This window comes from Diuraphis noxia, unplaced genomic scaffold (assembly GCF_037042655.1).
Source record: "Diuraphis noxia isolate RWA-SAM2 unplaced genomic scaffold, SU_Dnox_SAM2 contig0003, whole genome shotgun sequence".
Lineage (NCBI taxonomy): Eukaryota > Metazoa > Arthropoda > Insecta > Hemiptera > Aphididae > Diuraphis > Diuraphis noxia.
In genome coordinates, this window is record NW_028301713.1 from 65,149,024 (window position 1) to 65,167,039 (window position 18,016).

Below are 18,016 nucleotides of genomic sequence, written 5' to 3' on the forward strand. Positions count from 1 at the left end.
AATACGCGTCACGCGCGTAGTCTGCGACGCGTCGCCGCCGCCGCCGCCGTCCGTCTTTTTTTTTTTTTTTTTTGTCATTTTATTTCGCTTTCGTGCGATCGCGCTCGCCAGCTTGGCGTTTATAATATACGCGTGTTTGTTTACGTGCGGGCGCTTGTGTGTGCAGTGGTATCATTGCGTTATTACAAGTGGTACCTATCATACTAAATAGTATATTATAATATGTGTATATATTACACGGGGTGCAAGGTTTTTTAGATCTATAATAATTGCATATTATGTATGTATAGGTACAGTAACGTGGATATAGGGCAACCACGGATGCGGTTTTCCCTGCTGTGCGGTGACGTCACGGGGCTACTGTGCAAGGTCACGAAATTCACTGTGGTAATCCACTATACCGTTAATCATCGACTAATAATATTATTAAAGCAATTATTGGCGAACCACGCGAAATCGAATCACTGGCTTTTAGACTTAAGTGCTCGGCGATCGAAATCCGTTTTGTGAAAGAAGACTCAAACACAGTACCTGTACTATACACTATCACACTGCAATAAACCTACAATAAGTGCCTGTACTATAAGTACTAAACTATTCAGCTCCGGTGGGACGTTTTGCACCCACGAACTACCCACATCCCATTATTACTTGCTATATTTCACGTCTGACGAGAGAGTATTTATGTCCGCATATTATTAATATTATTTTTCATTGTTTTTTAGAATAAATGGTGGATCATAGTGTATCTTAAATTAAAATACTTATTATAAAATAATAAAATTAACCATCAAAAAGTTAACTACGTCAACTGTAACGTTTAAATTACATAAACACTATAATATGTCTATGCGTCTGGGAACACCTGCTGTGTGAATGAATACGTGTCGTGTAAGAGGGGATGAATTCACTTTGTGAAAGTACCAAACAATTATACAATATTGGATTGTTTTCAATTGAATTCATTAAACATTTCCATATTAAAATTTAAAACGAGAATATTTTTAATGTTTTATTGTTCATAACCAAAATAATAAATAAAAACTCAAATACCATACAGTGGGGTTGTTTACAAACATTAATTATATATAATAGGATATAGAAAAATGTTATAATCAATTCTGATAATAATTTATTTGAACATAAATAATATCGAAATAAGATGATAGAATAATAATAATTAATAATAATATAGATAAAAAAAAATTATAAAATATTTATTAATTTTGGTATGATATAATTATAACTATTTTAAATATAATTTGTATTTTGTATGCATAGTATTATCATCATACTTTTTATCAGGAAAAAAAATTAAGAAGTAAATATTTCCTTTAAAATTTTCAGATTTTATTTGGAATATAAATAATGTTTTCTGGCTTAGAAATATTTTGGACCCTTATATTATAATCTATACAAAATATACTTAGCATCTTAAATGCTAAAAATATCGTCTGTCCCTTTTCATTTTAATCACTGTTGTGAAATCTTGAATTACTTCTGAAAAATTTAATTTCCGAGTTTAATCTCTTAATTGTTCTCAAACTTCCAAGAAACTTCTATATTTTAAAGGTAATCGAATATGGATTTTAGAGTTGATTAATTTTTTCCTCGATGTACATTGATTTGCATATTATTCTTGTTTTATTAACCATAAGAAATTGACTTATGAATAAGGTCAGTTAGGTATACGTGTTGTACGAGTATGAAAAATGACAACCAGACGTCCTGTATTTTTATTACCGGTTTTTATAGAGGTCAATGGCCGTCCTTGGTCATTTCTTCTCCATTTCCAAAAATTAAAGTACACACAAGATGTTGACGGTTTGTTTAGAGACTAAAGTGTGTAAATGAGTCACATTTACTGAACTAATAGGTATACAGTAATACATATTATTACATTAAATCATAATTTATATTGTTTTGAATTTCGTTGTAAACATTAAACATAACGACATATAATGTAAAATATGCGTATAACTATGGGCTCTTGATGAAAAGAAAAGGTATATTAGACCCTCTACGCCTCTACATAATATCTATAACATTTTGTAATATGATTACTTTAGTATACAAAGCGACAAGCGTGAAAGTATGTATATATATGATATATATAATATTCTCAACCTATATGTAGGTACTCGCATATATGACACGGAAGTAAAAAAGCAACCGTTAGATGGTTTATAACAACTATTATAGAAGAAACCTAATACAAACTATTTACTTCACATAACATATCATACATCATACTAAATGATATTACTAATAGTTGGGTACTTCAGCGAGAAGTGAGCTATATGTCTACAAATCAATGATAAAAATAATAAATAATTAAGTTTATTTAAATAGAGTGTATTACATAATTCATAACAACGCATCAAAAATCATTATGTATTGCTTGATGCTTCTATGATAATTTCGATCTTCATATCTGTATACCATATATATAAATATATGTATTATTATATAATATAGATTATATTTAAAATAAATGAAAAATCAAATGAATTATTTATAAAACTTAAAAGAAAGCATTATTAAAATTCCCAAATAAATAATAAGACAGATATAATAACAGCATTACACTTAGGTATCTATTTTTATTTTAAAGAAAATTGTTAAACTGCAGAATGTTTAACTCTTTTAAAATATTGAAATATATATAGTTAAAATTAAAATAAATATTTTTTTATTTCTTAGAATTTTAAATTCTGCATTTTGATTCCAGTAATATACTAGGTACCTACAAGTGTACAAGACTTATTGTCCATAATTAAAGAATATATTTCTTAGCTAAAACTAAAGAATAAACGTTAACCCAAAAGAAAAATCATCAAAAAAAGCAGTGACGTACGAAGAGCTGGACTAATGGGCTAAAGCCCCTCACCCCATTGATCATGTTAATTATTTATTTATTATTATTTGTTGTTATATTTACTCATGGACTTAATATAGAATCTTAAATCGTGTAATGTTTACCTAATTATTATAATCATAGTCTATATACATAACTACTTTTTGGCTAAGAAAATATTCAATTTATTTTTCAAACCTTATCTTGAGACAACCGAGCAATTTTTTATTTTCAATCCCCCTCACCCATTGAAAAATCCTGTGTACGTCACTGGATAAAAGTTTTTCTTTGATTTTAAATATTATGTTTATGTAATTCATTCATCCTTATAATGAGTAACGCAAAGCGTATTATATTCATTTGCGTAATATTTTTATCAAATGCCAATAAACAAATGTTAAATATAATATATTTAATGTAACCTCGAGTAAAAATCTTTTAACATGTAGTGGATTAGTGTTCAACTGTTTGATGTTTAAATAATTTAGTATATATAATTTAAATAATAGATTTTGTTATTTATATTATAGTAATAGTTATCATATGAAATAGTTAAGTGTCTAAAAAATGAAAAGAAATGATCCCATAGTAAATTATTTAATATTATAGTTAGCTTAATATATTGTAATGGGTAAATGGACATTCCCTCGACTGTTTTTGTTGTAGTAAGAAATTCCCCCATCCCTGGTAGAAGCGGACATTTCCACCACATTTTTACTTTTAAAAGTTTGCTATTTTATAATATTATTCAATATTTAATATGAAATTATTTTTTTAAATAAAATAAAATATGTAATTTTTATTTTATTTTCATAAATATAGTAAATTAATAAATTATAGATATATATTTTTGAATAATCAAAGTATTTGTCATTAGCTAACACAGTATACTAGTATTATTATATATATATTAAAGTTTATTAAGGCTTCGACAACAAAGGTTTTTAGCCTATATTTGATCAAAAGTTAATCGAGAAAAAGAATATACATACATTACATTTTGGTATGAATTTTACAACATTATTATTATTATTATTATTATTTACAATGGATAGTTTATATTAAGAAAAAATGTATTGATTGCATAGCTGTGCTTTCATCTTTGAAGGCTTGGTGGAGTGAAACAGGATTTTAAGTATCTTGCTTGCTTCGATGTATTTGGGGCAGATGATGACAATGTGCTCAATTTTTAATGTTTCGTTGCAAGAATCGCGTATTGATGCTGGTTTTTTTTTATGATATGGACATGAGTTAGGCGAGAATGGCCTATTTTGGCTCGAGTAACGGTTACTTCCTTTAATTTGTGTTGGAGGGTAGTTTAATTTCTAAACGAATTATTTTATATTTCTCAATTTGTTGGTGAGAGGTAAATTTTCTCAAAAATTTATCATTCTTCCATTATTTTCCGATAGATTATGCCGAAAGTTTCAAAAGAGGAAGATGATATGATATGAATAGATAGTGGAAATGAAATGACTTCATAGGCTGATGTGTCTGCTTTCTCGTTTTCGCGTGTCCCAATGTGTGAGGGGTGCCAAATGAGACATGTGTGGTTGTTTATTTCAGATATAAATTTCTGATATTATATTTTATATTAACCATCTTTTAAATATTGTTATTTTTTATTGTTTATGTAGTTTCAAAAATATACATCTTTCATTTATTAAATATATGAAAATATTTGGAAATATTAGACAATGTAGGCAAAAAAAAAATATTAGGTAATTTAATATTAATAAAATTATAGGATGTTACCACTGGGTATCCTCTCTAATCTCATGATTCATGTTAAATTTTATTTGCCACTTATCAAACCTACTCATTGTTCAAAAAATATGTATAGATTGTAGATTTATTTCAATAATATGTACAAAAAAATAAAATAAAATAATAACATAGTACCATAAAATAGTAAACAATAAAAAAGAATGGGGGGATGTCCACATTAAAAATATATTGAGAGTAATATATCCCACTGCACCAAAAACAGTAATGGAGAAAACGTCCGTGATTAATTGTAATGTAGATATCTATCTACAAAAATCCTTTTAAAATAATAGAAGATAGAAAAAATATGGTTAGAATATGTTCCTATTTACAAAAAAACGGATCGCCGTAAAAGTACTAAAATTGTATATACTTACATGAAATTAAGTAACTATTAAAATAAAAAGATAAATATTTCAATGATATAATACATTTATGTATAAATTATTAACATTTAAATTATTAAACCCTTTAAAATATTCTTATCGAAACATAAGATAATTTTCGATTTTAAAATACGAGTACTAAAAATATTATTGATTAAATTTTATAGAACCAAAAACCGATCAATTAAATAAATTAAATTCCTCAAAATAGCTGAACACTGCTCAAAACAAAACAATGTAGCTATATACCTATACCTTAATATAACATAAATATCAGTTGTTTGCAGATATTTTACTTATTCATTATAGTTTATAATAGCATTAAATTATACATACCTACATACATATATATATATATATATATATATATTCATAGTATTGTTTATTACTTCAAAACTTTATTTAAGTTAACATTGTTTATATGATCAAATTACTGCTGCAGGTGTTTTCATTCTTTATTTACGAGTATGTAAGTTGAACGGTGAAAAGCAATTTAAGCATTTATGTTAACTATCGTTTAAAAAACTGCCAATTGTTTAAACTAGAGTTTCTAAAATGTTGATAATTTTTAGGATTTATTATAATTTTAATGGTGTAGAGTATAAAGTGTAGACCCTATAAAATAGGTAAATTACATTTGAAGTAGTTAATATTGCATCCAAACTATAAAAATATAAATATTTATACACAATATACTTATATATATATATTTATACCTAAATTCTGCATGGAAATAGCTCAATGACACATGACATATCTCATTGCAATTTTGGATTGATTGGTGGGCAGGTGGATGGATACTAGGTGGCATGCTGGAGTTGAGAGCGAGTTATTTTCCAAGCAATTTCTGTATTTGAAGTTTATACCACTCCGTTCTTCTTTCTAAACTTCAATTTATTTATAGTTGATTGTATCTAAAGGCTTGTTTGATTATAGATATACAAATTCCAAACATAACATGTTTAAAAACTAATCCATACAAAGTTAAATACGTTCATAAAAATTAAGGACTGAAATCTGAAATAATAATAACTTTATACAATCAAATTCGAACTTATAGTTTATATCCATAGCATAAAGTTTTAATATGTTTATATATTTGTATTTGAAACATAAAAATAATTAATATTTGCTTTATTCTCTTTTGATATTTTACAAACCATACAACTTTAAATGTATCCATATAGTATTTTTTTATGACACTTGTATAGTATAATATTTACAAAGATAATCAATTAATTTAGATCTATTTTAACTTAAAAAATACGATAATAATTGTTAAATATTTTTATTTTTTTATAAATAACATATATTCTAGACTAATCTAACCGTAAGGTCGAGTGTAATGGTCTTATCAAGGCCCACTTGTTTTTACAATAAAATTTATTTATTTAAAAAAAACTGGATGAGTGTTGTGTGTTATATGTCATGTGCTTAAAGCTGTAAGGTTGAACCTCCATTTACATTACCTTTACCATATCGTTACTTATATATTATTGTTACGCGATTTATTTGTTCATGCAAATCAGTCGAGTTTCTACATAGGTATACTCCACGTTGCCATATCTCAAACAAAGTAATAATAATATGTCAGGTATTCAGTTTGTTTATAACTTTAATGGTCAAATTATATTTTTGAATTGCTTGAATTTATTATTATTAGCAATAATATGAGCTAAATGGTAATTTGCTGTTGTTGAAGTTTCATATAATTTTAATTGTTTATTACTGTGGTTTTCAAAATATATACACATACATTTTAAGTTTTAACCGATTGTTGTTTGGTGTGTTTAAACTTGTGTATTTTTGTCTAGTAAATTGCTTCCGAACAATATTTATTGTTTATCAATTATGGTCTAGAAAAATTAATTGCTGTAAAACTACATTACAATACAATATAATATATATTTATAAATTATTTTAAATATAATTATATTGTTTGTTTACTATCAGTCGACTGTTATAATGTAATGTAATATTATAAATACAATATTGCGTCCAATGGCCACAGTCTCTGCAGAATGTTTTTCTTAAAAACAAATATATATATATATATAATAATGAAGAGTTTAAAGTTTGAACTTTAGTATCGTCATAACTAATTTTTAATATTTTTACGAATAAGTAGTAATGCAAATTTTTTCTAATATTTTTTTTATTTTATTAGATACTTTTTCTATGCTCAAGAAAAAATTAAATAATCACCTGAATGTTACTATAACTGAACTTCATTCAAGTTTTTTTTGAATTTGATATGATAAAGCTTTTTCATAAAATACACCTAAAAAAAATGCATAAAACCTGAGAATTTTACTCATGTGACACTAAAATTTAATACTTAACTAGAATGTTAATAATAATATGCTAAATTATTTTTCTAACCACAATAATCGAAAAACCTTAAATATTTCTAGAAGAATATTTTTAATTTATTGAGGTTAAAGTTGGAATAATATAAAATAAAATAAATGAATAATAAAAATAGCCAATTGTTAAATTAAATGATGTTATTTAATTTAATTTAAAATTTACTATATTTTAGATATTAAGAGCACACATTTGAATATAATTACATACGGTTATTTTATACATAAAAATATTCAATGTTATAAGTTACTTTTCTGGTGGACTTGGTATTTTAAGAAGTCGGTAATATTACCCCTTTATATTATGTGTTTCATGCAGAATTTTCATTAAAATTGATAATAATCATAAAATTCCAGTATACCATTATTTTGACCACAGTCACCGTGAGAGGAATAAAATGATACGAATTTTCTGAAATCTATATTATATCCAGATTTTTAATTATGTTATTAAACATTATATTTTAAATGTAGATTAACAAGGAATTTAACCAATAGATAACCTTTAGATACTAATATTTTCATTGAATCGCGAATGGTTCATTTATAGTTTTTTTTAAACAAATTACAACATACAATAAGTATAAAATAATTCAACTTATTCAATTGTTCAAATTTAATTCTTTAAACTCAGATTATTTTATTTATTTGAATATAATTTATCTGACTTAATATTGTCAATAAATGTACTAATTATTATCTAGAACCGATGAAGTAAATAGTTTTTTTATTGCTTCCGGTTTTTCATGATGCACATATTTTGTGTCCTGTTGGTGCAATGCCAGAACAATATAACCTTATAGAATGCTAGAAGACTGAAAAAAATAGAACTACTACATATAAGAATATAAAATGTATACAATGCAATAAAACTTCCCATTGGAAGAAAAATAGGAGAATGTACTATGATACTTTAGTATTACAGTAGTATTTAAATCTGTACTACAGTCAATATAATTTATTCATTTTTGATAGTTTTTAATTTTACTGTTTAATAGAATAAATTAGTTTAATATAAATTAAATAATATGTAAGTAACATATTAGAATCATTCAGGTAGTTATTAACTCGTAAATATTAATGAATCTGACCTTACTATACTGACGATACATATTAAATATTATGATTTAATATTAATAGGTAATGCTTATCAATTTTATTGAAATAATTTCATATATAGGTTTAATACCATATTTTATCTTTATTTCGAGATGGGTTTATCTTATATTTACAATTTAAATGCACAAAACAAGTTTATCAACGCAACACCAGTTTTTGACAAAATTGATTTTGTATTGTTTTTGTTGTACTTAACCTAATCAAGAAAGGAACAAACGTTGGGGGCTTGAAATTTTCACCAAATATTTATATTATAATTTCTCATACTTATTAGGTAGTAATTTTTAACTGTTCTCGAAGCTTTCTTAAGCACCAATGAAATACTAACTAAAGATTGTTATAAATAACGTTAAACTTACATAATATGTTGCCGTATACCTACTGTCCTCAACAAAATACATTTTTAAAGTATTTTATTTGTGCTTGGATGTGCGAAAGAATAGATTAGACTCATAATTAGAAATGGTAAATTTATTATACTTATTTATTATGATGATAACCGTTTGTCCGTTCGTATATATAATTAATAGGAGCCATGATTTGAAAACGGGTTAACTTCTAGATCATTTTTTAAAGACCACATTTATCATTAAATTACGTTAGTCTATTTGATCGATGATTATTTATACTATTATTTTATTCCGAAGTATTATTTGCCAATTTTCTATCAAGATGTCCTGAAATATTGTAGATGGAAGTATAGAACTAACAGTCTTGTATCATTAAGATTAAATAGATAGCTACACGACATGGACTCTATGAAAAATATGATAATATTGCTCTAATACCTATAAACATATTTAATCTGGATATTTTACATATGAATAATAATTGTTATCGTAATAAATACATTTGAGATATCCTAATATGTTATTGTGGATAAGATAAATATGTTGATACAAGTCGAACAACTATTCACTATAGATGTACTATCTATTTAAAAATTTAAAATAAATAAAGTCATGTTTTAATCTGCAATGGTTTATAAGCAAGAAGTTAATTTACCCTGATTAATTGAAGCACTATATTATTATTAAGGGAACTCATTTTTCTCGTTAACCTAGCTAATATATATCTACAAAATTGTATCCGTTAAATTTAAAATAAAAATAAAATACTATTATAGTTTGATTTTGCAACCCATCACAATCGTTTATTATGTTTAAAACTTAACAATAACAACGCAAATAGCTACCACGATAGATTATAGTATCCTTCTAAAATGTCCGTGACAATAGTTTAATTCCTTGCAATAGTCCCAATTATTCAGAAGTGAATATATACGCCTAGTAGGTTTCCATAGTATTTACACCGGAAATCACCTGAGTACTATTTTTTCGAGGACAAATTAATGTTGAATAGTTATTTTATTTTAGAAACAATTCACAATTAATTGTATATAATATTCAGCTTTACGTAATAATATATTAATACAAATTGTAATATTATTAAATACATTTAGACTCTAGATTATAAAGTACCAAATGTAAATAAAAGTTAAATTGAATTTTTGAATGTTTAATCATCCCCAAGTACAAATAATATAAAAATAATAATAATAAAACATATTACGTACCCTATAATTGTATAATATTTAAACATATAATAGTTAACTTTCAAGTAAACACCCATTATAATATAGTTCAATTACAAAAAAAATTAGTATTGAAAAAACTAACCTAACCTTATTGTACACGTTTTAAAAATTATTAAACTGTAGAATTAAAAAAAAACAATTATAATTATAATCAACATATTTAAATTAAACACTTTATTGAATAAATGCATATAATATGTGATTTCCATTATTTTTTGTTTATTTTTTTTTTTATCATACAATCTTATACAATAATCACTAAAAAAGTTATTTATTTTTACGATCAAGTCAAACTTAAATTACTATGTTATAAAATTATAACTATGCTATACTCGTGATTTTCTAACGATTTTGTCACACTTGTTCCCTTGGAAATTATATTTAACGTTTTGATTGGCTAGTATCCAACAATAAATAAAAATAAAAATAAAAATACATAGAATAATAAACTTACATATTTGTTGTAGTTTTTTAATTGCATAAATTGTATTTTATAACTTATATGATGCAATGTTTATATGTAAATATAGTAAAATATAATATTAATAGGTACTTACATAGTTACATAATTGTTGATACTTTAAAAGGTACAATAAACGTACAATAATTATAATATAATTAGAATAAAACCTTTAAAGAAATAGATACATATAAAGACGTATATTTTATCAGAAGTGATTAGGTATTCGTTAGATTTTTTTAAATTAAAATTGTTATAAGTATTACCTAGATATTAGACTTATGAAATTAAAATTGTATTATAGATATTTAATATACATCAGTATACATAGATTTACAACTATCTATATATAAGTTATTTTGAATATATGTTAAGGTAGTATTTAATGTAGGTATCTAAGACTCAACTGGAAATATATGTCAAAAATACAATATGAGTATTTTATTTTGCCGTTATCCAAAAATGAATAACATTATACTTGATATTTTCACAAAATATTTACTTTATCATTTCCTATACATAGACTATATACATTAACTTTTTATGGGCGTTTGGATTTAAATGTTGTACAACAACATTTGACATTTAGTGATAAATTAACGAACTCCCATTAATTGATTTTTTTATATTTTAGTGTATTCAAAAACGAAAAATTGTAGAAATCTGATACCTTTATCATAATATATTATGAACAATTTTCAAATTTTGTAAATTATTTTTTAGTTGAAACATTATAAAAGTATTTCTCTTCATAGCTAACACAATAAGAAATTGTAAAATAAAATTTTCAAAATTTATTTTTTATCTTTTCATCCAAACAAAGTTCACCAGAATGTTACGCTATTTAGAGTCATTTGATATTTTCAGTTTTTATTTTATTAACTATTAAATTTGATTATTTATGTAAGTAATAAATACATAGAACGAAAAATAAATTGTATTTTATAACTTATATGATGCAATGTTTATATGTAAATATAGTAAAATATAATATTAATAGGTACTTACATAGTTACATAATTGTTGATACTTTAAAAGGTACAATAAACGTACAATAATTATACGTTTTAATACACAATCTAAAATCATTTTATTTTTAAATATTTTGTCTATACTGTTATCAATTTTATATATGTAGGACTGTATATTAAAACTATTAGTTTTCACGAAATAGTGCGATTAAATAAATTTGTATAAATAAATATAAAATCTATATAATATTATCTATGTTATGTTTTTATTTTCTCCCTAATATGTATTGAAATAATAAAGTTGTACATACATTTCTAAATTATTAATATCATAACCATCGTTATATTGTCATCAAGCAATAGCAATTGTTATCACGACTGATGCTCATATATGCTCTTAAAATATTGATTACATCGTAGTGTTTCAAACACGTTTGGAAACATATCTACACTATATAGCATGTCAACAGGAAAATAATAACATATTTTCAATACGCCGTTTTAAAAATAAAATGTTTATTCATCCTTATATTCACCATCACGCCTATAGCTTTACATACATAAGATATTTTCAGGGTTTTTAAGATTTTTTTTATATTTAAAACTAATAATTAAAAATAAGTACTATTGTCTATTGTATTTTATATGTTACTAGATACATAGACAATAAAATATTGATTATCAGTTAGTGATTCATTTTTTATTTATTTTTTTAAATATAAATTACAAATACTCTGAAGTTTGGCAAGAAAGTTAATTAATTAATGCTGATTGTTAATCAAATTTTGTTTACGTGCAACGTTTACTTATCTTTTTTTCTTTATAACATATTTTTTTTATAAATTTCATAAATCCATACATTTTGATGTTTTTTTTAATAATATAGAAATTTTTTTAAGTAAAAAAGTAGGTACCACTGGCAATTATATTATAGAGTTGTTTGTGTTCTTTCGATATAGGAAGATAAACTAAATGAAGTATACCTTAATATTTAAGTGTGAATTTATAATATGTTATTTAATATTATTTAATTGATTTTATACATATTATAATTGAATGGCATTTAAATTAAAACAAACATACACTTTACATTATTATAATAATAATTCTGTTAAATTTGATGTCGAAAAATAATTCGTTAAACAGATTAAAAAAAACTAAAAATTGTTTAAGGCCTGGATGCCATAACTTCTATAATACTTTAATGCCTGGACATCATCTAGTAACTTTGACTAAAATTGGAGCTTATTCGGACGTTATTTGAACCATCGTCCAAATGAATTATATCGCTAAAAACTTTGATATTGAAATAAATAATAACAATCAAAGTAAATTATTATTTGTCATAAGCACATATTTCTAATTTTAACATTTCTAATTCAATTGTCGAAGTTACAATATTCTGAGAATATTTTTTAGAATCTTAATAATTGAATTGATTTAAAATTACATTTCACAGACCACTTTATCAAATTGTATTTCAATAACTCTTAATTCTTATAAACATATTGTATAATGCATACTTTATAATAATATGATCAGCATGTACATTTTTCAAAATAGGGTGTGTCTATATACTTACTTGGCACACCCCGTAGCTCCGCCTCTGACCATAATACTGTGGGTCTAGGTCATTGAAAATAAGATGTTATATTAATTCTTTTAATATTGTTTACTATTAATTTTATCTTAATTGAAAATTTAAATTGTAAAACAATATTCAACTGTACATATCAAATTATGATATGTTATTAATCTTTTAATTCTATTAATATAATAGATTAATTAGGTATCTCTAATAGTATAACATAGTAACATATATTCTATATATACCTCGGTTCTCGAATCAGACTTTTGATAAATGATTGCTTTTTTTTATTAGTGCAAATATAATATTCTTCTTATCTTATCATAAGTTTAATTTAATCATGATTTAGCAACACCTATTCATAAACTAAAAATCAAAATAGTATTTTAAATATTTAAAAACTTGGTAAAACTTATTGAAATACTTAAATCAAAGAAAAAATCAGTACATCTAATCAATTTATGGTATCATAGATTGATAGTTCTCGGTATTCTAAAATTTCCCGTCAATTGCTTTTTAATCTAAAGTTTTCAATATTTATGTATACACCTTTTAAATGTATTGTTAAACATCATTGATCGTTATAATAAAAAGCCTTCAGGTGGTTTAAAAAAAAAAAAAAAACTAAAAGTAACTTTGAAATATTAGTTCTATTGCTTATTATAGCATTGTATTATACTATAATATCAAATATTTATAAATAAATCATTTTTTTATACGAACTAGTAATAACTTAAATTGTATAGGTATAAGATTAGGTAATTCGTTGATCAACAATACACAATATATACCGTGTGTTCAATTTTAAAGGTAACAGGAAATATTTCGAACGCACGACCTTGAATTTGATTCCGGTTTTTTTTACAGGATACAGGACATATAAATACATATTTTTTTGATAAATTTAAATTTTTAACTTTTCTTTATCTGCGCATGCGCAGTAAAATAAAAATGTCTTAAATAGGAACCATTATTTTTGACACTGGATTTGGATCGCTTTATTTTTTTGAGCAACTTTGATCTGTACAGTTTGTTGATATCTTCAAAATTGCCATTTTTATGACGGTCGAAAGTTTTAAATCAGTTATAATTCGTAAATATTGCATTTTTCAACGCTTATCTTAATTACATATTTATAGGTAATATTATAACAATTTATTTTTATTAAAACTACAATGTGTATTATTACATAGAATTTATAAAAAAATATCATTATAATTTATTCGTTTAAAAATGCGATATTTACGAATTAACTGATTTAAAACTTTCGACCGTCATAAAAATGGCAATTTTGAAGATATCAACAAACTGTAAAGATCAAAGTTGCTCAAAAAAAAAATAGAGCAATCCAAATCCAGTGTCAAAAAAATATGTATTTATATGTCCTGTATCCTGTAAAAAAAAACCCCCGAATCAAATTCAAGGTCATGCGTTCGAAATATTTCCTGTTACCTTTGAAATTGAACACACGGTATAATATGTACGCAATTAAAAATCAATGTTTGTAGGCTATTGCCACTTGAAACTTTTTAATTATTGTTGAAAAATAATATAGCATATTATTAAGTATTTATAACTACTTAACTACACCATCGCAGATAGTAGGCGGGAACTCTTCACGTCCGTATGACCGTATCATTATAACGTACGATGTTACGACTTACGTTGCCTTCGTCATCGTTGTAGAACGGTGTTCACATAGGTAGTGGGGACTGCCGTCGGTCGCTACGACTTTTCTGATTATCCGCGTTCAACACGCCGCTAATCCAGTTTGCGGAAACTACTCTCTCGCCGCGCGCGTCACACCGATGTTTGTTTATAGTGTGTATTTTTTTCTATATTTTTATACCTGTGATAATTTCCTCGAAACCGGGGTAGTTTTTTCCCCGCCCCGCGACCCCTTAATTCAGTGTGGTTCGCCTCATGTGTTAATTGTGATTTTTTAATTAACCGTTACTGTTTTTTTTTTTTTTATATATACTTACAAATGTATAGGCCACCGGACGAGCTACGTGCCCATAGCAAGATGTCTTGGGACAATCCAAGGGAGTACATGCTGAAAGGAGCTACGCCACTAAAAGTCAAGTGAGTGCCTCAATTTTTTTACCTCACGCGTATCTAGCTTAAATTCCTCGATCGCCCGGTAGGTACACTTATAGCAATTCTGATGGTGGGGAAATAGGTAATAAGAACAGGAATATATTCATATAATTTAAACTGTTGTAGTTATGCAGTCCAACAGCTGTTCTGTTCGTGACGTCACGTGTTGTCACGGCGGGCAACAGCCAACAGTATCGTCATCCTAACTTTAACAAAACTTTTCCAAAGTAATTTTTGAATGAACACGATTATTTTCAATTTGAAAAATGCGTTTAATAACACACAACATAATGTTATAGATGTTTAATAATTTTTAATATTCTAACCTATGTTTAGATTTTCATACATCTAAACAGTCAAAATCAATAGGAGTACTATTTGTTTTTGTCAATGTAGAAAATGTATAGGTAATTTGATGTTAAAAATTTTAAGACTTTCAAAAAATAACTCATAATAATACTAAAAAAATTGGTATCTACTAGAGTGTCTGAGTGAATAAACTAGTTAGAAAGTTAAAGTAAATATATAAAATCACATTTCATTCTTCAATCTTCAGTTCGTCGTTTTAAACAATCGGTTTATATATAATATCGGTATATATATCGGTACCTATAACTATTTTAGAATTGGTGAATTATTAGTATATTATGTTAGATATAAATTGCAAAAATTAATTTGTATTATAAAAATGAATAACTGTGTCAGTGACGTAACTATATAATATTGGCCTAAATGAAAAAGCTCTTTAAAGGAGACCCCTCTTATTTTATCACAAAATATTTACTTCTATATAAGGTATATAATTATAAAACTTTTGAGGGCCCCTGTGAGCGATGGCTATTTACGTCCCTGACTGTTACTGTTACACACAGCTGCTGTGTGTTATATATTATTTATTATTCAACTTATTATTAATCAATTTATCATTGTATATTTTATTGTACTTAATTTTCTCTTGTTAAGAATTAACATTTCATTTAAATTTTATGGAAACAATTATAATTATATTTTTTTTACGCGTTTATTATAGAAATACAGGATGTCATCATAACAATAAATTGATAACATCAAAATGTGTTAAAACAAATTTTTTACGGATTTCATATGGATCCCCGACTGATTGACTTGTTCATGTAAAAGAAAACTATCTGACTGAGACAAAGTTTCAAAATTAGAAATCCTCGTTGAAAGCTTTTTAAAAACATAGTTTTGTATTTGTTCTATTATGGAGTTTATTTCCTCTACAAATTAACTGATAACTGTATGTAAAATTTATGATAATGTTATGCGTGTAGCTTTTAAATTGAAAGATATAGGTACTATTTATTATATTTTTACATTTTATGATCTAATTGAAATTAGGATCTATACGTGGATAATGGTGATTTATTTATTGAACTACGCATGTTCCTGTTTTAATCACTGGATGTTATATATTAAATAAAATTGGTGACAGAAGATGAGGCGAACGGTATGACCTATGAGTGTTTCAACTTGCACTTGTGCTTTAAAATTGCTCTGTTGTATTTAAATCGTTACATTCCAAAAATAATTTAAGTTAGAACAGAATGTAATTAAAAAAATTATATTTATTCATAGTTATTTTTTTTAATGTTCTAAAAAAATAAAGAATAATAAAAAATAATAGGTAATTTTCTTTAGCATAAACCCAATTTTTAATTTAAATTCAATATTGTGCCAAACATTTTGTTTTTTTTTTTATTACGCAAAAAAATATTTATTTTCTCAAACTTGTATAAATATTACTATTGTCAGTTCCTATACCAAGACTATATAATATGTAATTACCTATTTTCTATAACTGTAACTCGTGGAATTTAAAATGTTCATAAAAAATATTTAAAAATAAATATAGTAAATAGAACAATTCAATTTTGTTTTCGGTAATATATTCAATTAATGACTACGGTTCTAAAAATTATACCTGTTTGAAGTAGGTATCATTTATTATCTTATCTTCTTGCTGTTTTTTTATCTTAATAATTTATTTCAGCGTTTCTACGAATCCGCACTTATATTTTAGAATTTGACTTTCATAATACTGTTTACTAGATTATTAATATGATATAAAAAAAAAAAACTTGGAGGACAATACCCATTTAGCATTTATTCTTTATAATATGACTTAATACAACATATTTACCATAGCATGAGTGGCATAATATTGTCATTAGTTAATTTGCACATAGGTAAAGTGTACAATAGCTTAAGTGCTTAACTACAATAATGACGGAAATTGAGGATGTTTAAAATGTATCGTTCAACATAGGTATTTCAAGTTATTAAATATATTATACATATCTCCTTACAGGCTAATAACCTTTAGTGTTGAAGCCTTTTCAACAAAAAAATAAAAAATTCTTATTTAAATGATATTCTAATTATTAACATATTGTTTAATTTAAAACTATTTAATGAAAAAGAGGGATTATTAAGATATATTAAGAGAGTTGTATGTAATTATATTTTGTTGTACCTTAAAATTTGTTTAAAAAATTATTAAAGTAATTAATCTAACATATAAGGATTAAGTATGGTTGTACCTACCTATTGAATAATATATACACTTTTAACTCATTATTAAGAAATAATTAGTTATGGAGTATTTAGATTTTTTTTTTTAAATTAAAGCTATACCTAACATATAACTTTTAATCATATATGTTATTGCTAATAATGATAATTCAAAAAATAACTACATTTCACGTCTTGAGTTTTTAGACAATGACTAAAATGTATAATTTATTACAACATTACAGCATCCGTAGCTTATTATTATAAATT

General features: G+C 24.9%; 1 protein-coding gene across 3 annotated transcripts in view; it reads left to right on the forward strand.

Moving 5' to 3' along the window:
* The first annotated feature begins 42 nt into the window (after nucleotides 1–42).
* Nucleotides 43–18,016, forward strand: part of LOC107164322 (uncharacterized) — a 149,772-nt gene continuing 131,798 nt past the window's right edge. For 2 of the 3 annotated variants that reach the window (XM_015512095.2, XM_015512097.2), the window contains exon 1: nucleotides 14,899–15,196. In XM_015512095.2, coding sequence (XP_015367581.1) covers nucleotides 15,099–15,196 — 98 coding nt within the window. In that variant the 5' untranslated portion in view covers nucleotides 14,899–15,098. Of the gene's footprint in view, nucleotides 192–290; nucleotides 388–14,898; nucleotides 15,197–18,016 lie in introns of those variants that run through there. The other variant, XM_089222304.1, reaches the window with a different exon arrangement.